Genomic DNA, 27,534 nt, shown 5'->3' with positions numbered 1-27,534 from the left:
AGTTCAGACCTCGTTTTATTAAAAAAAAACAATGGTCGAATGACAGTATTGGTTATAATGTACCAGGTGGTTATAATGACAGGATTTGAGGATGAGCATACGAAATTTTGGGCTGATTTCATTGGTCGGCGTTGATCAAGTGATGGCTTTTGATCTCTCGTCGCCCATTTATAACTCCTGGCCTCTTAACGTTTACCTGTTTTTCTTTTGTAGGTAGTTTTAAATCTATGAGTGGTGGAAAGCAATTATTGCCATTTCCCCATTTCCCCACTTCCCGTATGTCGGAAGGTTGATCGGAATTTTTTGATGGGTGTCATTTTCAACATATTTTATTATTCCTTGACCTGCATTTTGTTTTATAAAAATGGTTTCAATTACCTACTAAAAGTGCTGTTTCATTTTCGGAACCCGCAAGTTTTTACTTTCCAACAAAGTTACAAATTCTAAGAATCAGAAGCAGTTGCCTGATCCATTTGCTGATCTAGAAGTTCGTAAGTTGCAGCTGCGTATGGGTAGAAGAAACGGTCAGCCGGACTCCCGTGCATTGAAAACCAGTCGAGAATTGATCCATCTTCGCTGGCTTGAATGATGATCCAGCCACCTCGAGGATTAAACCCATCCCTCTCCCAACCAATACTGAGGGTGTTTATTTTCATGTGTATGAATGTCGTCAGCCCCTCTATGATCCAATCGTTGTCTGCATCTGAAGCTGCGAGTCTGAACAAAAAATGTTCAAAATTAATACAATGTTATTCCTAAACTGAAGGCAGTTTCTATTCTGCCAAAAAGTTGTACTAACATTCCCTGTGCTCCCCAATAGCGTTCGTGACTCTGGTTTGTGTGTATTTGAAAACCAGGATTTCTCTCCTCTCGTTCGAAAATTTTTACCTCACAAAAATACAATAATGAAACATGTTAAAATTATCGGAAATTCTCACTTAGGTAATATTGCCTACTAACATTGAGCAGTTTAAACGTGCAGTTCTTATTATTGTGATAATTTTTGAATTTACAGATGCACATGACTTTTAATTTGGTTTTTTTGTGGTGTTATTGGGTAGTTCAATTATTTGACTCTTTTTGTCAATCAAATCTATGTATTAAGTTCAACAAGTGATATTGACGTCGCTCAAGAAGCGGTCCAAACTATTAAATAACCGCAATGAACAGTCTGTCAATTTCAGAAAACCCATTCTGAAGTAACTGGTTTTTGAAGTTCAACCTCCGCGAAAAAATAGTACAAGCCAACATTTTTTCGTACAATTTTTTTTAAATAATTAAAAAAATTAAAATAACAATAATTAAAATAATACAATTTTGTCTTTTCATTTTATCAGAACAAACTTCGGAAAAATTGAACTTTAATTTGACGAAAAAGTTTTTCACTAAAACAAAAATAACACAAAAGTAAAAAAACAGAATAAAATTGGTTGTTTTCTAATAAGGAACTGAAACGTACTTGATATTTTGATCGAATATATTGTCGTGGTATTCAGTTTTTCTCCTCCTGCTTCCATATTTGAAGATAAAAGAACTAATATGAAAGTCAAATAGCATTAAAACGAAACTAAGGTAATTGACATCTAAAAATGGGCTTCAGGGGGTTTGTTCAGTTTCTTTTATTATTTTGTCTTTTCACATTCCCTTCTTTTCAGTTTGTTTGGCCGAGTAACGGTACACTTTATGATGATTGAGGGAATTGATCAAAGAAAAAACTAGCTAATTTAAGATCTACAAAAAAGTAGCAGAAGCTGAAAAGTTAATTTTGTAAGCAAAATAAATCGTTGACTTACAAACTAACAAAACAGCAAGAACAGAAGAACAATATTCGACAGTCAACAAAACATGTAGCAGTACACACACCAAAAAACCCAAGAAAAATAATTTTTCACAAATATAAAAGTATTGACGTGAGTGTCATGGAAACCAAAAACCAATTTCGTAACATGGTCAAAATATGAGAATGAACGCAATAAACCCGATTTCTGTAGAGAAAAATAAAAGAACAACAGATAACCAAAACCAACTATTATAGACAAATTGCTCTCAAACGACCAGCGAGCGGTTGGATTTGTCAGTAACTAGCCACGGTTTAGTTTTTCCAGCTTTAGTTTAATTGAAGGGGCGTGAGGTCAACGCAGAGGGGGGCTCTGAACTTGAGATGGGTGGGGGGTGGGCAGGGATGCGTGAGGCAACAATGGGAGGGGGTCATTGGCTGTACGGGGCGCTTGCGGCTTTAACGATGTGCAGGGGTTGGTATTGGGGGTTAGTGTGGGGGGTGGGGTCAACTTCGAGAACCGCCCTTCACACCATAAGTATAGTTTTCCAAAACAGTTTCTGTGAATCGCATGTTTGGAGATTAGTGACCTAAAAAAAGACCAACAGGACTTATATAAGTGATACAAGCCTCGTACGACAACAATTTAAAACATAAACCCACAAATGTCGGAAGAATTGCTCTTGAACGACAGGTGAGGCAATTTAATTCAGGGACTGTAGCCTAGATCAACTTTTCTGTAAGGGTGCAAAAAATCTTTCCCTGCCGAGACTGTAACCACTGACCTCCTGCTCCACGGCCACGCACACTAACCACTGCGCTACGAATGCCATGCTGCAACCAATTTTATATTAGCAACAAGCTTTACTTCAGAGCAATAGAGATCACTCAAAAGCGAAGAACGAAAGCGCGAAAAAGTCAGTTGAGAAGTCAAAGAGTTTTCTAGAAGAAAACTGCAAAATGGTCAAGCGAAAAAGTTGCAAGAAAAAAAGACACGCACGTTTACAATAATTGCTACGAGTTTTGTTCAAGAGCAATTAAAAATGTCGATGTTTTTTATTCCCCTCGTGTGTTTGAAAAAAATGAGGTCAAAGTCATTAAAAGTTGTATCTAAGTCTCATTCATATCTATCAAACAAAAATATATTAAAAATTTCACGAATACCACGAATGGAATACTTAACAAATGCAAGAACTGATGGAGTGCAGCAATCAGCATTTGATTGAAATTGTTATAAAGTGAAAACAAAGTAAAAATTATGTTTAAATTTTGAATTTTTTTAGATTAACAAACAGAATCACTTCTGAATAATTTTGTTTTCTATAAAACCTAAAAAACTAATAAACTAAGAGTTTACATCAATTAGCTACAAATGATGAAATGAATAAGCTCCATTTGTTCCCCAGAATTTATGACAATTGTCATTACTGCGAATAATCAACAAAACAACAAGAACAACGAACGCAAAACTTTAAAAAACAATCATGTTTTTTGAGAACAAGTGGTGTGTGTTAAGATCGATGAAAGCATTAAGTAAATTCAAATCTTTTTAAGAGCTAATGAAAACTGTCATTTTTGATAAGAAGAAGTACCAAAGGGGGCGTACACACTCACAATTTCTCAAAGTATTTAATGCCAAAGCACTTTAGGGTTACTTCTGAATTAGGAAATAAAGTGACTCAATTATTCTTACCTGCATTTCATTTTTTTAAATTGTTTACCGGCGTTTACTTTGACTCTTACAGCAATTTGATTAAAATAATTTTGTTTACATATTTCATAAAAATATATAGGCTTGTTAACTCAATAATGTATCATACCCACATGATATAAGGAAAACTACGAGCGTGGAGGACCATTGGCAAAAACTTTTTCAAAATTTGACCAGATATAATTTTTTCTTCAAAAACTGGATTTTTACCTTGTAGAATGTGTGCTAACTTACTTTTGGTGTTCAAGTTTGGTCATTACCCGGGCGTAATGCCTAACCAAGTTCAGCACGGGTCACATCTTATTACAAGTCTCATTTAATTTCATAATCAGAAATATGATTCTGTCACTTTTTGCACTTGTCAGTATCAATCCAGATATGAAACACGGAACATACCACGGAAGCACAATGGAACATACCTTCCTCCAATCCATTGATGAATAATTCCGTGAATTACCATTCGTATTACTTCTTGGCGCGTACTGGTTGAGTTGATAGTAATGAAACCAGGAGTCGAATGGGATCCTTTGCCATCATGTGTGAACAGAATTATTGTCTTTTCTCGTTCCAGCTCTGAGTCGAGAAGCGCTTCGCAATATCCAATTGTGAATTTGATAAAATCTGAAAACTAGGCTTTTTCAGTTCTCTCCCTTAGACTAAGTCACGCAAAAACAAATAAAAACGCACGCAGACCCACATTAACACACACGCACAAAGTGTCTGTCTGTGCTGTAAAACTTACTAGAGTAGAGGCGAAAAAAACTTGATGGAGGTGTTGAACGCACCATATTTAGTACCACTTTTTAGATTATATATATATATATATATATATATATATATATATGTATATATATATATATATATATATATATATATATATATATATGTATATATATATATATATATATATATATATATATATATATATATATATATATGTGTGTGTGTGTGTGTGTGTGTGAGTGTGTGTGTGTGTGTATTAAATTTTCGGTGTCTCCGGTTGAAAAATACCCCATAATTGAAAAGAAAATACCTGGGAAATAGCTGGCGGATTGCCAGAAAGTAGCCACAATTGCTTTGGGGATTTGAAGTTTCAAAAAGATCGCAAAAAACAGATAAAAAAATGCTTTTGTTGAACGTTGAGATATTATTTATTGAGAATCTTTTTAACTTAAAGCTGTTTCAAACAGCTGCCCTCAAATACCCTTCAATTAGAGTGACACCTACTCGCTTTATTTTAAGTCAATTTCAGAGTGAAGAGGTCATTTTTGAGTGTGAGGTAAGTCACGTGTGACCAAAAATTGAATCACACAAATAAACAAAAAACTTTCTCCACTAAGAATGAAAATGACGCCACGCACGCAATTCAGTTCAAATTACATGAGCGAATGAACAAAAAGTAGATTTGAAGTGATTGTGGCGTCATATTTTCGTATCTAAAATCTTGCTAATGAATTTAGAAGACATAGCAGGACATAGCCTGAATTACAATCCAAAGATTTGAATTAACTAATGACCTGACAGTTAACATTTTTTACAGCAATATCAAACTAAAACAGGTAAAAAGACCAGTGAACCTTTAAGCAAAAATTTTGAGATGAAAACAAGTGAAATTGACCCACGCGGAAAAAAATTCTAACTGAAATACTGAAAAATTTTTCAAACATCAATTTCTCACTCCACTTTAAAAGTCGTTCGCAAAAAAACACGCCTAACACCTAGTCAAATTTTTGCTTCGTTTTCTACTTAAATGTGACTAATTTCACCTTGTCTATTTTGGCTACTCATTGACGTGATGAAACCGAAAAAAGTGTGGACAACACACCAATACAATCCAAGTTTTGGATTGTAAACAAAATCCAACAGAAAGCCAATAATAGCCTCAGCTATCGTTTTGCGGCTATTAATAACAATTTGCTTCCCTGGGGTATACATAAGTTAAACAAAACTTTTTTTTCTACTTTTTTCTACTTTTTTCACCGCTTTCTGCGCGGGCTGTGATTTTTTTTAGTACTGTTAAAAGCATTTTCATTGGTGAAAAAGCTTCACCACAACATAAAAAGTTTTTCATCTCAATTCATCTCAATTAGTACATCATTTTGTAACGAAATCTCGCTAAAATAGGAGAGAAATAAATATAAGTTCCTTGAAGATGTATCTTGGTCTCATTGTCGATAATAGCTGTGAATCTGACCTTGTCAATCGATCTGCCCCAAAACTCAATTTGGTGATGAAATGCGTACTTGATGGAGTGGAACAGAACCCATTTCTTCTTCTCAAGCACAGCAAAGTTGATCGAAGAAGGGGTTGTGTAGCCAGTGTGGAACTCGAAGCTTCGCCAGTGTTTGCTGCGAGATAGTTCGGAGTGATTATCAAATTTATCTGTATTTAGACTATAGCAACATTATCATTCAGTAATAGATCAGTCTATTCTATGGTAAGTACTGATGCAACCGATATTTTGGTATCAGTATTTACAGACTGGATCACATTATCATATGTTTTACTGATGAAATAATGGTGCACATCAATTTGCTATGACTTTTAATAATCACAAAGATTAAAAATCTTTGCGCTTGGATTATACTCCGGGTATTCTCCATGCAAAAATCAATTGATGGTCTGGAATAAATCATAAAAGAGAAAAAAAAATGTTCCAGGATACTATGCGTGGCGTAGAGTGTTCCCAAATTCGTATTTAGACACGATACATAAAGTTTCGGCTTTAGGAAGTTTAATTCTGCAATTTTGATTCGCACAATGTTATTTTTAACAACCTGCAGGAACTCATTTTAAAAAAATATTTTAGTATACTTTTCTAGGAAACTGACATTTGAGTACAATTACTGTTTTCTATCAATTTTAATTTCGTACATTTCAATTGCCGTTTTATTAATTGACGGCATGCTCCAACCAGGAATCAAAATAATTCGTTTTTAATGTTTCTGGATGCGCTTCATTATTTACTTTGTCTCCGCTTTTTGATTTTCCAAAATCCCAAAAATTTACCAAAAATCCTCAAAGGATTTTCAATAAACTGTTTTCTTAAACAAATTTTTGAAACAGTTGGCCGCATATTGCCAAAAATAGCCAATAAACTTATTAATACTAAAATAATACTTTTACCAAAACGAATTAAGAAAATAAAGTCTGATCTGCAGTCCAGAGAATTGATTTAAATATTGTCATCAACAATTGACTAATAAAAGCACCATTTTTTCAGCAGCATTATGTCCAAAAAGCCAATAAATGTGGCCAATAAATTTTGCGTTTCATGTAAACAAAAATATTTTGAGCAGGTATTTAGCCTGAAATTTTATTGACCGAATTTTATTAGTAAGTGAACACTGTTATGGGTAATTTAAAAACCATTATCCATAACTAGCATCCAAATAGACATTTCTGATTTTAATCACCAATTAGACACTTTCATTCATTTCAGTAATTAGATACAGCTTCCGAATGGGTTAATTTAAAGCAAATTTAAGCTAAATGTAGGCCTTGTCTCAATCTTTTCCACACACTCAAAAAATCGAGAATCTGTACTCAATTTTTTAGACACTGGCCACGTAATGAACATCAATTTTTGTGAGCAAAACAACAATCAAAACCGATAAGTTTGCAAATATGTTTTTGAGAACAAATAATGCCAAAGTCTAATAAACTAACGGCTAAAATCTTGAACCATTAAAAATCGACAAACAAAAATAGGTCGAATTGAGCTAAAATGACCGGTGATTGGTTGACTTTTGTAGTAGCCAGCTGGGGCATAGGGATGAGTAAGGGTAGGGCTGACTGATGAGGTCAAAATTTAGAAAAACTGCGCTTCAAACCTTGAAATTGTCTTTTCCAATAAGTTTCGGTGGATTACATATTTTTAGGCGCACTGCTAGGGTGGAAAACTCTAATAGAGCTGCTCATACACTATATGCCCCCCGGGTTTTACCTGTTTATACCGTTTTTGAGGACGCAAAGTTAAAGTGTCAGATAAAAAATTGTTCCAACTGTAAATCGCATAAAAAAATACTACAATATACCGACCGCACTGTGGATACCCCGACTCACACTTTTGAACGTTTAAGTATTGGAGTTGTAGTAATCATTGCTGTAATTTATCGTTTTCAGAAAAAATTATAGTCATTTCATGCATATAGTTTTTGAGCTCTGCAGTATAAAATGTCATTTTCAGACAAAAAAAAATCAACTTTACAGCAATTATCAAAACTAATTCTGTAGCGTGGCATCACGTATAATTGGGAAGAACTATCCAAAAAAACAGTCCCTTGGTGGTTTAATTATCTCTTAATTTTTCGGGGACTTCTCATTTTCTTGGTTAGACTGTACTGACTCTGGAACTTTTGAGACTATACAGATCATAGCACGAAATTACTTAGACTTTAGACTACGTTTAGATCAGACTATCCAGAGTCTGGGCCGGTTCTCATCAGACTTTTCAGACAGTAGGTATTGCGCTAATCAGACATTGCAGACTCTGGATTGGGCCGCGATCAGACTTTCCAGACCGTAGCTAACCCTGTCTGTCTCTGTTGAAAGGTCGCGGTTTGATCAGAATCGAAGAAAAAATCGACGAAATATTTACTGCGGTTTAATTTGTATCTTTAACGTTTTTGTAGCCAGTAAAGTGACAAACAGAGGCGAGAAAGCTGTCAGAAATTTTTTTTCGCTTCTGAAAACTTGTGGCTTAAAGTGGACTTGTGCTTTCACAAGAAACCTTAACAGCTTGCAAGGACTTAAAAATCATCTGACTTAAGATAACTTAAAAAATTTTACTTCAAAATATTTTCAATTTGGAAAACAAATTGTAACAAAATCTTGCTAAAATTCAAGACATTCAAATATTCAAAACCATTTCAAAAACAGAGGCGACAAAGCTGTCAGAAATTTTCTTTCGCTTCTGAAAAGTGGCTTAAAGTGGACTTCTGCTTTCACAAGAAACCTTAACAGCTTGCAAGGACTTAAAATCATCTGATTTAAGATAATTTGAAAAATTTTACTTTTACCCGGAGGTAACTCATAAAGTTAAAGTTTGAATAATGAAAACTTAAGAAAAATTTAGACAATGACAAACTCTTAACACGTAGTTTTCTGAAGCTCTCATGATTTATTAAGGCTTGCAAAAGCATGCCATTAGATTGTAAGAAATTATTTAGTAATATTTAATTATTTAGTAATCTCAATCCTTTAATAATATTTTCGGGAGTAAATTCAAGAATGATAATCATTGTTTTAAAAATAGAATCCGATGACCACTCCACCTTTTGGAATATTTGTTTTCGTATCCACTCAGAATGAAGAAGTCTTCATGTTTATGCAATTCCACGTGTATCTTCATCGTAAAATTTGTGCGGTACTTCAAATTTTTGAAGCATGGAAAAATGTAGTGAGGGAAAGAGGGTGATGCGTAGGCCATGATATCCTTTTCATTACCATAAGGATTTATTAGACCTTGGATGTACAACAGAAAAGCACTGATATCTCAACTTTATTGTTAAAATTTTTTCAAACTTCTAATTTTGTAAAAAAAAATTGGAACAAATTCTCTCTCTTAGTTCAAAATGAACAACTAAAGTTTTAATTTTGCAATAAAAAGGTTTGGGTTCAATGTAAACTGTGTCAATTCATTTCAAACTTTAAACTGTTATAGGAACAGGAGTAGGAATATAGAAACATTAAAATAATTCCTGAAACGAATAAGGAACTCTATGAAACTCCAAGTTGGGTTTGTAGGTTTAACAGGATTTCTTGTCATTTTATCTAGTATTTTGTGCTAACTTACATATATTTTACGTGTATCTTCTTATCTTGCTGACAACAAGAAGGCGGTAGAAGCTATCATTCTGATGAAAGGCAGGTGTAGATTTCAAAAATTCTTGGTCTGAGGAATCAGACAGACAAAAAGGCAAGATCTTAGTGGACCATGAGCACTACATAGAAAAAAACTTGAGGAATTTCAAATTTATTATTACAAATCCTCAAGAACACTTTTTTTTAAAAAAAAACTCAGGCAATAGAAAGTGACGACGAAGAATTTAACTTCTATTTCCAATTTTCGAAAGATTGACAGTTTTTAACGAAAGTTAACCTGGAATTTGCGAGAGAAAGTGTTTCAAACTGGTCCTAGTCTGATGTGAACGACAGAAGTCTTTAAGGGGCTACAACTTGAAACTCCTGGAACTTTGAGCAAGAGGCAGACACCGTACCAGAGGAGATTTTTCCATAGACAGCAATACCCTATTGCAATTGGAGAAGAGATCCAGAATTGCATCAAACTTTGCTTATACACAGTCAAACACATCAAAACATAACCGACTGACGTCGGGCGAATTGCTCTCAAACGTCCGGCGAGCGGTTGGCGCCGTCAGTAGCTAGCCACGGTTTAGTGACGTTAGCTTTAGCTTGATTCAACTCTGCAACTTTTATTTTTCTGGCCTTGTTAGTAAAAAAAATAATAAAGTGATATTTTAAAAATTTGCAAAATATTTTTATTTTGAAAACAAATTGTAACAAGTTCAAGACGTTGAAATCTTCAAAACATTTCAAAACCATGTTGCAAGAGACTATCCAGTATCCCTATTTCAAGCTCTAAATAGTTTCACTGCCTCATAAAGATCCATAAACTTGGAACATGATAATAATTTAACGAAAGCTTGAAAAAAATTACAAATTACCAAGAAATTGCTAAAGCTGGAGTGGTTAAAATAATGATAACCATTCCATTAATTCCAGAAAACTATTCCATCCGCCTCTTCAGCGTTTGTGCCTCTTCAGCCCCGATTTCAACTCACTGATGTATCTAGTTTTGATTTTCACATGGTTTTTAACTCTGGGACGGGAGTCCAGGTTTTATAAATCAAAGCTAATTGTTGAACCGCCATATCCAGCACGGTCCTCACCTTTCTTTGAATAATTTGTTTCAAGTTCTTGTTTCTTAGTAGTAACATGCCAGCCTGTGTTAACAACTTATTTTGATCCGAATCCATAATAACATTTTATACACATCGCGTGAGATTCAGATTTTATCATAGATTTTTTAATGGTTGGGAAGCATGATCTTAATTTTGTTGTTGTGAACAACATTTGCGGTCACATAATGTTACAACGCAAGAAATTGAAATAGCTTTGAGGATATTTATATCAGCAAACTTAACACTTTTTAAAACTTGCTGTACAATATATGATCTCTAGGTGTTAATGTAATTGACTATGTCATTAAGTTGATTTTTCAGATGGTCTGTGGAGACTGTTTATTGTTTATAGTGATATTAATATTACAATTTTTGTCAATATATCATTTTCAAAATTTTTCGACTTTTTTGAGCCTATAAATGTTTTTGGGGGCAATTAGATGGGTAACTGAAAACTTTGCAGAGACATCTTATTGTTTATGAGGCTGATGATGTTACCAATGTCTTGTTGTTATTTTAAGTCTTAGAACTGGCTTAGATATTACAGAACTTTTAGGGCTTAGAACTGGACAATTTGTTGGCTTCCAGAGTCAAAGATATTTTGTCCAGTTTTCTGGTATCATTTTTGGTATTTTTTCAGTTTAAAATGAATTATTTGAAGACTAGTTAGTGGAGAAATTCGCAAGAAGTTGTACTAGTTTTTATCAAGAAGACATTTATATCAGGTGTTTCACAAACTCAAAACAAAATTGGCAATATTCTAAAAGTTTCTGTGGTTTTTCGAACGAAAGTGGCAAATGAAATTTTTTAAGGTCTTGCAGATGCATTATTCGAAACTTTTCACCTAGAAAGTAATTGTTTTGATTTTAAAGACCTCGAGACAAATCAATTTTTTAATATTTTTTTGAGATTTCTCAACTTTAGAAGCCAATGATATAATTTCACCATTGAAATTGTGTCACTGGGTGGTTTAGAGTTTAGAGGTCAGTAATTTCATTCAAGACGTATGCCTGGATATTGATTTTAATTAGTTCGATAAATTGATTTTCATCTATATTTTTAAAACTCGGTTCGTTAAAAATTTTTTAGACTAAAAGACGGGCATCGTTTTTTTTTCTGCCGTTCAGTTAGAATATTTTTAAGTTTTTCAATCATTTCTTTTAATTTTAATTTGAGAATTTTCCTTGTTTGTTTTCATAAAATTTGTTCACACATTTTACTGATTTAAGATCTCAAATTGAAGTCGTGATTTTGAAATTTGAAGTTGAGCAACACAAAAGGCGGCTTTGCTGTGTAACATTTGTTCACTATTATTAAAGCAGAGGAAGAATACGTTGTTTGAACGAAAATTTATTTTCTATCTGGTGTCTTTTGTAATCACGTGGGGCATTTTAACAATGATTTTTACTGTTTTTATAATATTTTGATCTTTTTTTCTTCTAAAGATTTTTCTTAGATCATTCATTTTCCATTTTAGGTAAAACTCTGTTCATTCTATGAAACTTCTCAAAATTGTATCTAAGGACTCGTCCTGCTATGTATTTTTGTAAGATATTTTCACATATTTTTCAATGAAAAAATTTTATGAATTTGATTATTCGGAATGGGATAATTAGGTAGAGCACAGTGGCATCAACGCTAATTAGAGACCCATACCTGATTTCAATAACTTTGCAAGGGCTTAGAAGGGCACAGCTTCAGAGAAGCCCTGAATTAAAAGATTGAAGGTCGTTTTCAAGTGTTTTTGAGCCAAAAACAAGCAAGTTTTATACGTTTGTGTCACCTTTGGGTCTATATGCTTGATCAACTTAAGACGGTTGTTTGTCTGACGTAATTAATTTTTTATGCTCGTTTTGAGAGCTTTTTGGTTTTGTTTTTGTTCGGCTAAAATCTGCTAAATTTTGCTATTTTATTCAAATCGTTGATGTTATTTGTCAGTTTTGGCGCTTCTTTAGCCTCCTGGGCATAGAAATCTTTTCTACAGATTGATTGTTTATTGTATAGCTTCCAATGGCATTATAATGGTTTTCATAAACTTATTATAACAAGTTTTCTACTAAGTTTTTTTCAGTTTTTTGAATTTTTTTTTCGTTTTATGGGTATATCATTCCCTAGTGATCAGTGAACATCCTCTAAGGGTTGTTTTTATGTTACTGCATAGTTGCTAAGGGTACTGGAATGGCTTTCAACTTTTTTTTATCACCAATTTAACATTTTTTAAATTAAATTTCATTTTTTTTTCAAATATTCCGAAAACTCTGATTATTTTATTAGTTTTTCGAACTTTATGAGCCAATGAAAAAATTTAAAGCTTTAAATTTTGTCACCAGTACTAGTTTTTGGATTCTCTTTCTGGCTGGCATTGTTAAACTGACCTACTGGTGAGGTCCATTAGTTCTAAACTTTTCCCTTACTTTTTTGAATTCTATTTCAGGACTTGTCTCGCGAGTTTTTTTTACTTCGCTTGCAACATTTTGCTTATGGTTGCTTCTGTATTGTAGATAAAAAAATTTATTTCTCGTGAACTCTAGTCTTGCAGATTTGATGCACTTTTTGTTTCGTCTTCAATTGATCTTTACTATCAGTCTCTATCTTCTCTGATGTCCGGTTCACTATTTTTAAATAGTCATTTGGTTACTGAATGATACTGCCAGCGAAACCATTGCAATCATGTACATTAGGTAATTATGTAATTGTTTACTGCTTTATCCGTCAATATTTTGTGTCGAAGTTTGCGGATACTTCTTTTCCACAAAATTTCTTGCCTTCCGCGGTGTTCTCGCGAAATCTAGATACAGATTTGTCAACATCCGTGAGGAAGTAAACATCATTGTATTCATATCAAAGTGGTTCACTTTTGGAACCAAAATGGTTTTTGGTACCAACGATAGAACCTCAAGAACAAACTTATAGAGTTCATTTATATCCTTTATTACAAAATTAATCCGAGAGCCGTTCCGCAGCGGTCTGTCATCTCTATGACAAGCTTATCAATCAATTTGTACAGTTTTTCAACCACCGTGGAGCGATTTCTCATTTATCAAATAACGTTGCTAATAACGTATATAATCGATTCCACTCTGATATTCTTCAAAAATTTATTTCTATTTTTTTCTGGTTTATCTCTGTTCATTTTACGGCTTTTCTAAGCACGTTTTACTTCCTGTTTCAGGAGTCCTAATTGAAAGCGGTGTAGCACAATTTCAGAAAACAATAGCGCGAGACCTCAAAAAATCTCGAATTGTGCCATTGTTAATACATTGTTTTTAAAACTCAATTCGATCCTTACAGCTGGTGATCTTATATAGAGATTGCAAATCTCAAGATAGTTTGTAGCAGTTTGTTTTTCTCAACATTTATGTAAACCACGTCTTCGGTACGAACAAGAATATCCCACAAAGAAGATCAAGACAAGGTGTAATCAAACCCGATTGTTCAAGACTCAGTTTGTATCTGACGCACCCACCTTGCTTTGGCTCTAGATTTCCTGCGCCTCTTGCCCAGATTTTTGCCCTAACCATGTAGTACCATGTTAGCCCTCTTAAGGGCTAACTGTACCACAGGTCCTACCGAAAAATGAATTCGTTCTTTTTGTGAACACATGCAAAGAAATAAGTGCTGAATGCATTTGACTGTATAATATGGTCTATGTAATCATAATGGAGGCTAGGCTAGATTCCAAAGTTAATTTTATGGAATCATGAATTAAGTACAAGATAGATTGTATTCAGTTTTTTTAAACGGCTAAATAAAAGAAAACCTCTCCCCTAAAAAGGTTTTAGGGGAGCGAAATGTAAGTTCCTATATATATATATATATATATATATATATATATATAATATATATATATATATATATATATATATATATATATATATATATATATGTATATATATATATATATATATATATATATATAAATCGTGAAAAATTAGTGTAAATAGTCTAAAAAGAAAGCATGCAGAGCGAGAAAAATGAACAGCAGAATTTATAATCAAAAAGTTGTGGAGATCAAAAGAGAACCTCTGATGTATTTAATTTGAGGAAGAAGAAAACAGAGAAACCAAGAGTTGAATTTGCATTCCGCACTTGCAGAATTCTGAACACATTGCATTTTTACATCGACATTTTGGATTCAATTGGACTGAAAAGTCGTATATTTGAGACAATGTTGAAGTTCTAAGGTTTATAAAAAGCGACAAATGCACTTGGCCCATCTTCTGTGACCGCAACAAGTGCGGAGAAATTTTACCGGGATCTCGTCCCTACATTTCAGCTGTGAATTCTCAGCAACAACAATTACTAGAAAAGGAATATGAGAATCAGAAATCATTATATAAGATGTGATTTTGAATCAATATGTCAAATAAATAGATAGAAATCTGGGACAGCTGCACTTTTTCCTCTACAATTTTTCCTATTGAGGTCTCTGTAGGGCGCCAGCCCATGGAGCGTAGCCAACGGAGGCACAGTATGGAGCTATGTAAAAGCGCCAAAGTTATGTCCTAATGTAAGTGATCACGTCTGAAAACAAATCCTTGTTCTAATCGTGAATTATGTTAGCCAATCTCTGTATGGTTTTTGATGCGGACTGAACAGTGCCTCCTCTACTGGAGAAGACTAAAGGACATAGGGTAGCTTTCTCGACTTCGATTATCTTTTGCTCGTATTCCATCTTCTTGGTGGATTCTTGATACTTGTAGGAATCCAGTATGTTTCTTGGACAATTCTTAGCATACGGATTGAACTCTTAGCATACGGATTTACGGATTGTGTTCAGTTGTAGGTACACAGCAATAATGACTTTTCAGGGCGACCAGTAAAATTTTGTAGTTTAACACCAAAAATTTGTTTCATCGGCAGCTATCTGGTTAATTTAAAACTGATTTTACTTGTTCGGATTTCAATGTTTTGCACAGTTTTGCTTACAAGAAATTTCATTAGATCTCTCAATTTATGAGATAATATCTAAGATTTCCGGATTAATCAATTGCTAATTTTTTTGATTTGTTAGTCCAGAAAAATGGAATCTTTCCTCTAACGGATCTTTCCTCTTCTAATTGTTAATTTTGTTATGGAATTTTTCCTGTTTTAATCGATAATGATCTTAGCCAATCTCTGTACGGCTTTTAATTTTTACTGTGTGTGGTTTTATTCTATCCTATGGACCGAAGCAACCAATCCCCTATAAGTTCCATGAGGTGCAATTTTTGGCAGACATCGAAAAACTGGTCAGCACGTTCCGAGAAAGCAGAATTGACATTGAAAAACTATATGGAATCGACACTTCTCCAAACTGATATGCTAAAAATGTCAAAAAAACACCCGCCTACAGACGTTTTGTGAAAATGGCAAAGCTTTTGAAAGATGATGTGGTCGTGGCTGAACTTTTTGATAGCGGCACGGGATTTTGTGTGATGAAGAGATAATCGTATCTCAAAAAGCTAGCTGAAGTTCTTCATTGCTCCAAGTTTCCAGAACTTCGTGATACGGCGAATAGCATTGCTCTGAAGATTTAAAAGATATCAACAGTCCGTTGCTTGATATAAAGAAGAGTTCTTTATTAAGCAAAAATATTAAATTTACGTTCAACTGGAGCACAATCCGCGAGACTTCATCGCCAAGCAAAAAAGCACAAGAAATGAGTTCTTTTACGCCTAGTGCTGTTTATACCGGGCAATTATTATAATTTGAATAATTCCTCTGGCCACTCTTTGGTAAAGTACCGTGTGCCAACATTGAGACCTCAACGCGCAATGCAGAGAGAAAACTTGAAACTATCAAATTGGGTCCGGATGAAATCAATTGAACATCAGATCAAGTCAACGAGAAAAATTGTCAATAAGCCCCCTAAAATTAATCTTGAGGCCTGCCCTGAATGCGACCGTAGATGTCACTTACAGAAGAAAATGTGTTGAACGTGGAAATGTGAGAAATGGTTTTCTGGAAAACGCGTGGTATTGCTCTAAATGCCAAAAAATGTGGTATTGCTCTATGTGAAAGAAAAAGAAAAAACTGGAAACTGAAAGACAATTATTCAAAAGATGTGTAGAGGATATAATTTGCACTGTAAGTAGTGAACGTGACAGGTTGCTCAGAAAAGTCAATACCCTTGATATGAATCTGGAACTCACAAAACGAGGACTCGAAACTGGTAATTCAGTTTTTTAGACATGAACAACGATAAAAAATTCTGTAAGGAAATTAATTGTGAGTGGTACAAGAAACCAAATGAATGATGCAGGAGTTACCTCGCAAGAAACGGACTGTACATCACGTTTTTAGAAGCACCAGCACATCGCAAATTTTTGACAAAGCTCCGAGAGAAGAAGAATATTTAATTAAAAAGTCAGTACCCTGAAGGTTGAGCTTCTAGAAAAATCAACAATGCTTTACAAAAACTTATATGTAAACCTCAATAGAAGAGTGGTGACGCTAAAATACAATACAACAGAGGGGAAAAAACCATCAGCTATAGATGTTAAAGCTTTGTTTTTCAAGCAGTAGGAAACCAAAAAGTTTATGACGCTACAAGCTTTAAGCATTTGCAGACGTAAGCCACAACTGATTACTCGGAATTAGTACAAGAGCAGGGCATTGACACTGAGATATCAAGTGCAGAAAGCATGTTCTGCCTAATTTTTTTTTCAAATTGGCATGTGAGCCACGATAAAATAATCACTGAAACAAAAACACCAACAATCAAATTTTTCAAAAAGAAAGAATCATTTTAACAATATAATGTTCTTTTAAAAATTTAACAAACTTTAAAGAGAAAGACGCTTATTAATAGTTTCAAAGCACTTATAACATTTTAACAAATATCAAAGTGAAAACCTATTAGAAATTCAGAAAAACTTAAAAATGAATACTCGGAATTATTAAAAGAGCCGGGCATTGACACTGAGATATCGAGTGCATAAAGCATGTTCTGCCTAATTTGTTTTTCAAATTGGCATGTGAGCCACGTTAAAATGATCACGGAAACGAAAATTTCCAATTCAAAGCTGATAAGAAGACTCATTTTAACAGTTTCAAAGTTTTTTTTAACAATTAAACAAAATTCCATGGAATTGTAGAGAAAATTAAAAACGTATATAGTTAAGACACGTTATTGTATGTATGCATATCTGTAGATATTTAACTTAATAAGTTTGAACTCCAGAAGATGCAATATATTGCAAAAACATTCGAGAAATTTTACAATTCTACAATTCGATTTTTGACTCTTTTTAGCTCTCCTCAATTCGTGTTAGGATGAGTGATTGTCCAGATCAGCTCAACTTGGTCGTTTTTTAATTGTCAACCGTCTGTTGGTTCCTGTTTTGTTTGATTGATTTGGGAAGTCTTTATTGACAATTGGCGCAAGACCATCAATTGTAAAGAGGCCGTTGTTTGCAATAAAAATTTCATGATAAACCCTACCGAGCATTTGTTGTCACGCCCGCGATAGTAACGCTTCCAATTGAATGGACAATTTCCATATATTCTCTTCCAAGTAATCTATTTCCAGCCTTTTTCTTACTCGAAATGTCTAGGCTTGTTCAATTTTCTACCAAGATGCCCAAATTACAAGTGACTTGCCAAACGATTTTCTCTTTGGAATTGTGTTCTCATTCAAATCTGCTTGAGAATGGTCCTCTGAAAAAAAAATTCAAATTGGCATGTGAGCCAAGTTAAAATGATCACGGAAAAAAAATCTCCAATTCAAAGCAGATAAGAAGTCTCATTTTAACAGTTTTAAAAGTTTTTTATAACAATTCAATAAATTTCAAGGTGAAAACTTTTTGGAAATGTAGAGAAAATCAAAAATGTAAATATATAAGACACGTTAATGTATGTATGCATATCTGTAGATATTTAACTTAATAAGTTTGAACTCCAGACGATGCAATATATTTCAAAAACGTTCGAGAAATTTTACAATTCTACAATTCGATTTTTGACTCTTTTTAGCTCTCTTCAATTCGTGTTAGGATGAGTGATTGTCCAGATCAGCTCAACTTGGTTGTTTTCCAATTGCCAACCGTCTGTTGGTTTCTGTTTTGTTTGATTGATTTGTGAAGTTTTTATTGACAATTGGCTTAAGACCATCAATTGTAAAGAGGCCGTTGATTGCAATAAAATTTTCGTGATAAACCTTACCGAGCATTTGTTGTCACACTCAAGAGGGTAACGCTACAAATTGATCGGACAATTTCCATATATTCTTCTCTATGTAATCTATTTCTAGCCTTGTTCTTACTCGAAATGTCTAGGCTTGTTCAATTGTTTACAAAGATGCTCAAATGACAAGTGACTTGCCAAACGGTTTTCTCTTTGGAATTGTGTACTCATAAAAGTTTGCTTGAGAATGGTCATCGCTTGGAATTAACTCCTCGAACGACAAAAGTGCTTACGTAGAGACACTTATAAAGGAAAAAGAGTCGAATGTGAAAAATGTAAGAAATGGTTCCATGTGAAACGCCGAATTAATAATCATCAACTTTACGCTATACTGAGAGACAGATTGTGGTAATGCTCTAACTGCCAGAAAACAAACAAACTGGATAGTGATCGGAAAGCAAAATCAATCATTTGAAAGATATGTAGGTGGCTTAGTTTGCACTGTGAGTTGCGAACTGGACAGTTTGTCCAGAAAATCAAACATTTCATAGGAATTTGAAATTCGCAATGGAGATGACAGACACAAAAAGTAATTTAGCCTATTTAAAACATGAACATCAATGTAAATATCTGTAAAAAAAACTATTTGTGAGCGGTTAAGGAACCAACTGATAATGTAGTTGTCTAGAATTGCCCTAGCTGTGCTCCAATTCAACATAAAAAAGATATCGTAGAATGGACGGACTGTTCATCGCATTTTTAGAAGCACCAGCACATGGAAAAGTTTCGACAAAACGCCGAAAGAAAAAGAAGGTATTTGGTTAAAAAATGAATACCATGAAAATTTGCTCTTAGAATAAAATAGAATAATCAACGGTGCTTTACAAAAATTTAAAAGTAAACATGAATCGAAGATTGGTGACGATAAAGTACAACAGATGTGACAAAAACATCAACTAAGATGTTAAACCATTATTTTTTTTCATGCAGTACCTAGGAAACGTCAGTCTGCAATTGAAGCGAAAATTGAAAAAAAAACGTGTGAAACGATAGCTGTCTTTACCACGCAAAAACTACGATAATGCTTGCCGTCACGGAAATCTTGTTTTGATAGCTCTCTGAAATCACATGCGGTCTACGAACTCTGTTGTTCGGGATGCAATCCCACCTATCTCTGCCAAACTTATCGACATTTGAACACGAAAATTTCTGAGAGTCCAAAAATTGATTCATCGTTGGGCCAACATGTTATGGAATGTTGTGGCGATCTAACGTTCTTTAATCATAGGATAATAGATCAGTGCCAGGAAATCAAAAAACGTATGACCCTAGACGCTCTACACATTAGCAGGTGCAAGCTACAACTGAATACAGGGGCGAGTACAAGAGCCAAGAATTGACACCAAAATATTAAGCGTAGAAAGCATGTTCTGCCTAATTTTTTTTTCGAAATTGCATTTCAGCAACGTAAAACCAATCACAAAAACGAAAATCCCCTATTCAAAGCTTATAAAAAAGACTCATTTTAACAGTTTTAAAGTTCTTTTTAACAATTCAACAAATTTTAAGGTGAAAACCTATTGGAATTTTGGAGAAAAACAAAAACGTAAATAGATAATCAAGACACGTTACCGTATTTATGCATATCTGTAGAAATTTTACTTATTGAATTTTTAACTCCAGTCGATGCAAATTATTGCATAAACGTTTGAGGAATATTACATTTTTTCATCGATTTTTGAATCTTTTTAGCTTTTTTTTTATTCGGGTTATGATGAGTGATCGTCCAGATCATCTGAACTTTTTTTATTTGTCAACCGTCTGTTGGTTTCTGTTTTGTTTGATTGATTTGGCAATTTTTTAATGGCAGTTGGCGCAAGACCATCACTTGTAAAGAGGCTGTTATTTGCAATCAAACTTTCATGATAAACTTTACCGAGCGTTTATTGTCATACCCGAAAAGGTAACGCTCCAATGGACAATTTCTACATATTCTCCTACAATTAATCTGATTCTAGCGCTTCCTCCTACTCGAAATGTCCTGGTTTGCTTAATTGTCTAACAAGGCGCTCAATTTACACTTGACTGGCCAAACGGTTTTCTCTATTTAATTGTGTGTTCATTCAAATTTGCTTCCGAATGGTTTTGGTTTGAAGACGACTTCTTGAACAACAAAACTTATAGCGTAGAGTCAATTATAGGTGAAAAGGAGTCGAGTGTGAAAAATGTGAGAGTTGGTTCCATGCAAAATGCAAAAATATTGATGATCAATTTTACGTTGTACAAAATGTGGTAATGCTCTAGCTGCCAGAAAACTAACAAACTAGATAGTGATCGGAAAGCAAAAGACAATCATTTGAACGATATATAGGCGGCTTAGTTTGCACTGTAAGTTGTGAACTGGACAGTTTGCTCAGAAAAGTCAACACTCTTCATAGGAATCTGGAAGTCACAATGAAGAAGACAGACAAAAATTTTAATTTAGCGTTTTTCAGACATGAACATCAATGTAAATAGCTGTAAAGAAATTAATTGTGAGCGGCACAGGAAACCAACTGATACAAGTGTTGGCTCGAATTGCGTAGCAGTGCTCCAATTCAACAAGAGAAAGATATCGTAGAATGGACGGACTGATCATCGTGTTTTTAGATAAACCAGCGCATGGCAAAATCTTGACAAAACTCCAAAACAAATTAAAGATATTTGTTTAGACTGTCCACCACGTTTTTAGAAGCACTGGTAATTGGAAAAATGTTATAAAATTTAGACGAAAAGTGAAAAAATTTGGTTTAAAAGTCGTTACCCTGAAGGTTGGACTTCTAAAAAAATCAACGATGCTTAACAGAAAGTTAAAATGAACCTCAATTGAAGAATGGTGGCCATAAAGTACAAAAGAGGGGACAAAAAACCATCTACGACAGATGTTAAACAATTATTTTTCTTGCAGTACCGAAGTAATTTCAGCCTTTAATTGAAGAAAAGAACGTGCGAAATGACAACAATCTTCCACGCGAAAACTACGAACATGCTTACCGCCCCTGAAATCTAGTTTTGATAGCAATCTGAAATCTCATGTGGCCTGCGAACTCAGTTCATGTGCATGCAATTCCACCTATAACGGCCAAACTTGTCGACATTTGACCACGAGAATTTTGGCAAACACATTGTTGGATGCTGTGGGTCTCCAAAAATGTCTTTATTTATAAGATAATTGATTAGTACCAGGAAATTGAAAAACATATGACCCTAGAAACTCTACAATTTAGCAGATGCAAGCTAAAACTGAATACGCGGGATGAGTACAAGATCAGGGCATTGACACTGAGATATCAAGTGCAGAAAAAATGTTCTGCCTGAAAAACCTTTTTCGAATTGGCATGTGAGCAACATTAAATCAATCACGAAAACAAAATTCTCCCATTTAAATCTAAGTAAGAGAAAGACGCATATTAACAGTTCTAAAGTTCTTATAACATTTTAACAATCCTTATGGTGCAAACCTATTGGAACTTTAGAAAAACTCTAGAAATAAAAAAAAATCGAGACATGTTACTCTATGCATGCATATTTTGAAATATTTAACTCAAAAATCTTTTAACACCTGACGATGCAAGTTATTGCGGAAACATTTGAGTATACTAACAATTTTATATCCACTTCAACTATTTTATAGCTTTTTCCTCTCCGTGTTCTGATGATTGATCGTCTTGGAACAACAAAAATGCTACCGTAGAGTGACCTATAGAGGAAAAAGACCCGAACGTGAAAAATATGAGAATTGGTTCCATGAAAATTGCCAAAATATTCATAATCACTTTTAAGCTAAAATGAATGACATGGTGTGGTTTTGCTCTAATTGTCAGAAATTTAAAAAACTAGATATTGAATTGGAAACTAGAATACAATTATCCGGAAGATCTATTGATGATACAAGATGCACTGTAATTGTTGAACCGGAAAGTTCGCTCGGAAAAATTAACATCCTTCAAAGGAATCCTGAATTCACAATGAAAAGGAACAAACAAAAATGGTGTTTTGGCATTTTTAGACACAAACATCGATGAAAATAGCTGCAAGGAATTGAGAGTGGTACAAGAAACCAACTGATAGAGGAGTTGTCTCGGATTTCCCTAGCTGTGCGCCAATCCAACAAAAGAAAGATATAGTAGAAGGGATGGACTGTCCACCACGTTTTTAGAAGCACCGGTACATGGCAAACATTTGACAAAAATCAGAAGAAAATGAAAATATTTGGTTAAAAAGTCAGTACCCCGAAGGTTGAGATTCCAGAATAATCAACAAATTTTGACAAAAACTTATAAGTAAACCTCAATAGAAGATTGGTGACGATAAAATACAACAGAGGGGAAAAAACCATCAGCTATAGATGTTAAAGCTTTGTTTTTCAAGCAGTAGGAAACCAAAAAGTTTATGACGCTACAAGCTTTAAGCATTTGCAGACGTAAGCCACAACTGATTACTCGGAATTAGTACAAGAGCAGGGCATTGACACTGAGATATCAAGTGCAGAAAGCATGTTCTGCCTAATTTTTTTTTCAAATTGGCATGTGAGCCACGATAAAATAATCACTGAAACAAAAACACCAACAATCAAATTTTTCAAAAAGAAAGAATCATTTTAACAATATAATGTTCTTTTAAAAATTTAACAAACTTTAAAGAGAAAGACGCTTATTAATAGTTTCAAAGCACTTATAACATTTTAACAAATATCAAAGTGAAAACCTATTAGAAATTCAGAAAAACTTAAAAATGAAAATCAATAGTCGAGACACGTTACTGTATGCATGCATATTTGTAAAAATTTAACTCAAAAAAAATTTTAACTCCTAACGATGCAAGTTATTGCGAAAACGGTTGAACAATTTAACAATTCTATAACGAGTTTTAACTCTTTTATATCTCTTTCCGTGTTCTGATGAGCAATCGTCTTCGAACAACAAAAGTGCTACCACAGAGTGACTTATAGAGTAAAAAGAGCCGAATGTGAAAAGTGTGAGAATTGTTTCAATTAAAAATGCCAAAATTTCGATAATTGACTTCAAGTTAAAATGAAAGACAAGGTGTGGTTTTGCTCTAACTGTCAAAAGTTTAACAAACTAGATAGTGATCCGGAATTTGGAGGACAATTATTCGAAAGATGAGTAGACAATATAACCTGTACTGTAAGACGTGAACCGGACAGTTTGATTAGAAAAATCAACACTCTTCATGGGAATCTGGAATTCTCAATGGAGAGGACAGACGAAAATAGTAATTTAGCTTTTTTGACATCAACATCAATGTATATAGCTGTAATCAAATTAATTATGAGTAATACAATAAACCAACTGAAAAGGGAGCTATCTTGAATTTCCGTTGCTGTGCACCAACCCAACATAAGAAAAAAAATGAGGAAGGAACGAACTATTCATCGCGTTTTTAGAAGCACCAGCTCATGAAAAAATTTTGACGAAGCTTTGGAGAAAAAAAATACATTTGGTTAAAAAGTCAAAATTTTGAAGCTTGGACTTCCAGAATATTCAATAAAGATTTACTTAAACTTATAAGTGTCACTCAATTAAAAACCGGCTGCTATAAAGTACAACAGATGGGACAATAACCAACAGCTAAAGATGTTAAGCCATTATTTTTTTATGCAGTACACAGGTAACGTCAGCCTGCATTTGAAGCTAAATATTTAACAAAAACGTTTAAAGTGACAACTATCTTCACCACGCTAAAACTACGATAATGCTTGCCGTCCCAGAAAAAGAATTTTGATAGCAATCTGAAATATCATGTTCTGAACTCAGTTGTTCTCGATGCAATTCCATCTATGTAGGCCATGTTATCGACATTTGACCACCAGGATTTCTGAGCGTCAAAAAAATGATTCAACATTGGCCAACAAGCTGTCGGGGAAAGATGTGGGGCTTTAATGGTTTTCAATTATAAGACAACTGATCAGTGCCTAGGAAACCGAAAAATACATGACCCTACAAGCTCTACGCATTAGCAGACGCAAGCCACAACTGAATACGCGGGGCGAGTACAAGATTAGGGAACTGACACTGAAATATTAAAAGCAGACAGCATGCTTTATCTTCTGCAAACAAAAATCTCAACATTCAAATCTTAATAAAAAAATGAACCATAATAACAGTTTTAATTTTTTTTTATATCAATTTAACAAACTTTAAGGTGAAAATTTTTTGGAATATTGGAAAATTCGAAAAAGTTGATAGATAATATAGACATGTCACTGTATGTATTCATATCTGTAAACATTTAAATTAAGTTTTTTCTCCAGACGCTAACGTTCCAATAATTTAACAATTCTTTATCGACTTTTACTTCTTTCAGCTCTTTCCTTTCATTATTGTCCTCATCAACACGATTAACCTATTTGTTCAACCCTCTGTTGTTTTTTTGCTTGTTTGATTGATTCGGGAAATTTTTAATGGCAATTGGCGGCAGTACAAGATTTTTGAAGACGCCGTTGATTGCAATAACTATTTTGTGAAAAAATTACCGCGCGAGATTGTAACGCTCCACACTGAAAGGAAAACGTCCACGTATTCTTCTACAAGGAATCCAATCCCTGCACTTTCTCTTGCTGGAAATGTCTAGGTTTGTTGGATTGTCTGCCAAAAATCTCAAATTAAGAGTGACTTGCCAGAAGGAATTGTGTGTTCTTTCAAATTTGCTTCCGACTGCTCCAAGTTTGGAGATGACTCTTCGAACAACAAAAGTGCAACAAATGTTGTAACTGAGGCTTCCCCTCTTGTCTTGTTTGGACTAAAAATGGTTTAATTTCTGTTTTTGATGCATTGTTCTACTGTGTTGCCGAGAAGAGAAGCCCCTTTTCGTGTTCAGTTTGGTCCTTCAGTCTTTTTTTCTTTTTTTTTGGTATATTTTTTTTCAAATATCGTTGTCTAAGAGGAGTTTGAGATCTTGAATTTTTTGTGTTCTGGTCAGTGGCTTTTTCGTGTTACTTGAAACTCAAATTTGTTCTCAAAACAAAATCCTCGTCAATGTTTGAACGTCAATTTTCTCGTCGAAACAAGACAGATTGGACCGTACTTGATCTCTGCTGCCCATGATGAAGCACTTCAATTAAAAAAGAGAACCAGCGCTATTCTTCGGAGCGATTTTGAAGGATATCAAAAGCAAGTTGCCACAAAAAAGAACCAACGGCAATACTCAGCGAATTTAATAACAAATTTTGTCATTAAAGAGTGGGCTAACAGATTTAAGAGCCCGGAGTTTTAAAAAATTTCCGGAGTTTTGGCACAGAGATTGGAACAACAATCCCGCTGCTCCACGAAAATGCATACAAAGCAAAGAAGACTGCTGTGATTTTGTTTGGGTACTCCATGGCATACAAGGAAATGAAATAGAGTTTAAGCCGAGCAGATTCACGCAATAGCGAATGTAAAACATCAGAGGAAAGAGTGTACCTCTTTCTCTTCGCTTACAAGAAACACGATAATGCGCACCCCTCGCAATTTTGAGCTACTGGTTTTCTTGTCATGTCAGAACAGTCATCAACTCAAGACCTTTATCACTAACTCCGGTAAACTGCTAGGCTAACCCAATCTTTCAACCAATTTTGCTAACAATACCGAGCCAGAACTTCCCCTACAATACACGAGCCGACTGAAATCCTCGCCCGCAAGAAGGAGCCTATTTAGAAACTATATATATTCGTGTTACTTGTTTTGCTAAATTCGCTCTCTGATATTCGACACTGATATCCGCCCTTTGCCAGTTCTGAGTTCAGTTTTTTTCCTAGAAGCGTTGTTTAAATGGCTTTTTAATGGTATTAGTGTGTTATGACGTAATCTTTCTGTAGTGATCCCTTGTGGTAGAAAATTGAAACTACCCTCCAGGATATTTTGCTTCTACTTTTTCTCTAGTTTAAGTCCAGCTGGAACTATTATATTTTTGGCAGTGTTCACTCCACCTAAATTATCCTTTGTTGGATTTAAGAGCTTTGTGACGAAGACAAACTAAAATCTTTGTTGATTTTGAATTGCTTCCCGCTTTTTTTAGCCGCTGTTTCAAACTGTTGAGAGGCAAAAAATTGAGTTAGGTTTTCTGTCCAACTTTTTTGAACGGACCAGAACCTATGGATATCTGTATTGTTAGTCTCGTATGTGTCATGATTTTTTTGTGCCCAGTTGCTGAGTTTTTTTTTTTACTTTGATAATGCTGTTGTTTCTGCAGCAATTTCAAGATTTGAAATTCTGAGTGCATCTTTTTTTTCAGAGAATCTTTCGTTGACAAAATTTCACGTTACGCTCCCACTGCTTTCACTCAAACAAATTTTTCTGCTAGCATCTGTATGTTTGCACAGCTGGTTGAAAACACTACACAATCCATAAACGATATCATTTCTTTTTTTCTGTTCGCTTGGTTTTCACTTACATCCAGCAGTTCAAGGTTGGATTCATTGTTTTTGGCTAACTTTATGAGCATCAAAATGTCTCTCAGTTCGAGAAACATTTGGAGTAGGAGACTATTCAGGAGTCGCAATTGTTTTCTGTAGCGTGTATTTCTGTTTCCTATGATCCTTCTCACTACTTTCTTTTGGAATTTTTCAACATGCAAGTTTTCAAGTTTGAACAACGGCTTGTGCAGAAGCCCATAGACAAGGTCAGAAAGTAGAAACGATTTGTAGAGACCCATTTTTTCAATGTTTTAACGTGTGGCTGCATTTTTCTCAGAAGTAATTAAACCCGGTGTTTTAAAAAATTTCCGGAGTTTAGGCCCAGACATTGGAACGACAATCCCGCTGCTCCACGGAAATGCATACAAAGCAAAGGGACTGCTGTGATTTTGTTTGTGAACTCCATGGCATACAGGGAATTGAAATGGAGTTTAAGCCAAGCAGATTCACGCAATAGCGAATGTAAAACATCAGAGGAAAGAGTGTACCTCTTTCTCTTCGCTTACAAGAAACACGATAATGAGCACCCTTCGCAACTAGAGCTACTGGTTTTCCTGTC

General features: G+C 34.4%; 1 protein-coding gene across 1 annotated transcript in view; it reads right to left on the bottom strand.

Moving 5' to 3' along the window:
* Window positions 1-443: 443 nt before the first annotated feature.
* Window positions 444-27,534, bottom strand: part of LOC142350464 (uncharacterized) — a 61,685-nt gene continuing 34,594 nt past the window's right edge. Inside the window, exons 3-7 of the mRNA XM_075402313.1 lie at window positions 8,765-8,954; window positions 5,683-5,836; window positions 5,129-5,135; window positions 3,908-4,076; window positions 444-717 (exon numbers count right to left, since the gene is read on the bottom strand). Coding sequence (XP_075258428.1) covers window positions 444-717; window positions 3,908-4,076; window positions 5,129-5,135; window positions 5,683-5,836; window positions 8,765-8,954 — 794 coding nt within the window. The remainder of the gene's footprint in view (window positions 718-3,907; window positions 4,077-5,128; window positions 5,136-5,682; window positions 5,837-8,764; window positions 8,955-27,534) is intronic.

Source organism: Convolutriloba macropyga, chromosome 12 (genome assembly GCF_964194025.1).
Source record: "Convolutriloba macropyga chromosome 12, txConMacr16.3, whole genome shotgun sequence".
NCBI classification, from domain to species: Eukaryota; Metazoa; Xenacoelomorpha; order Acoela; family Convolutidae; genus Convolutriloba; species Convolutriloba macropyga.
Note: the sequence above shows the minus strand (reverse complement) of the source record. Positions and strands in the feature narration are given on the sequence as shown.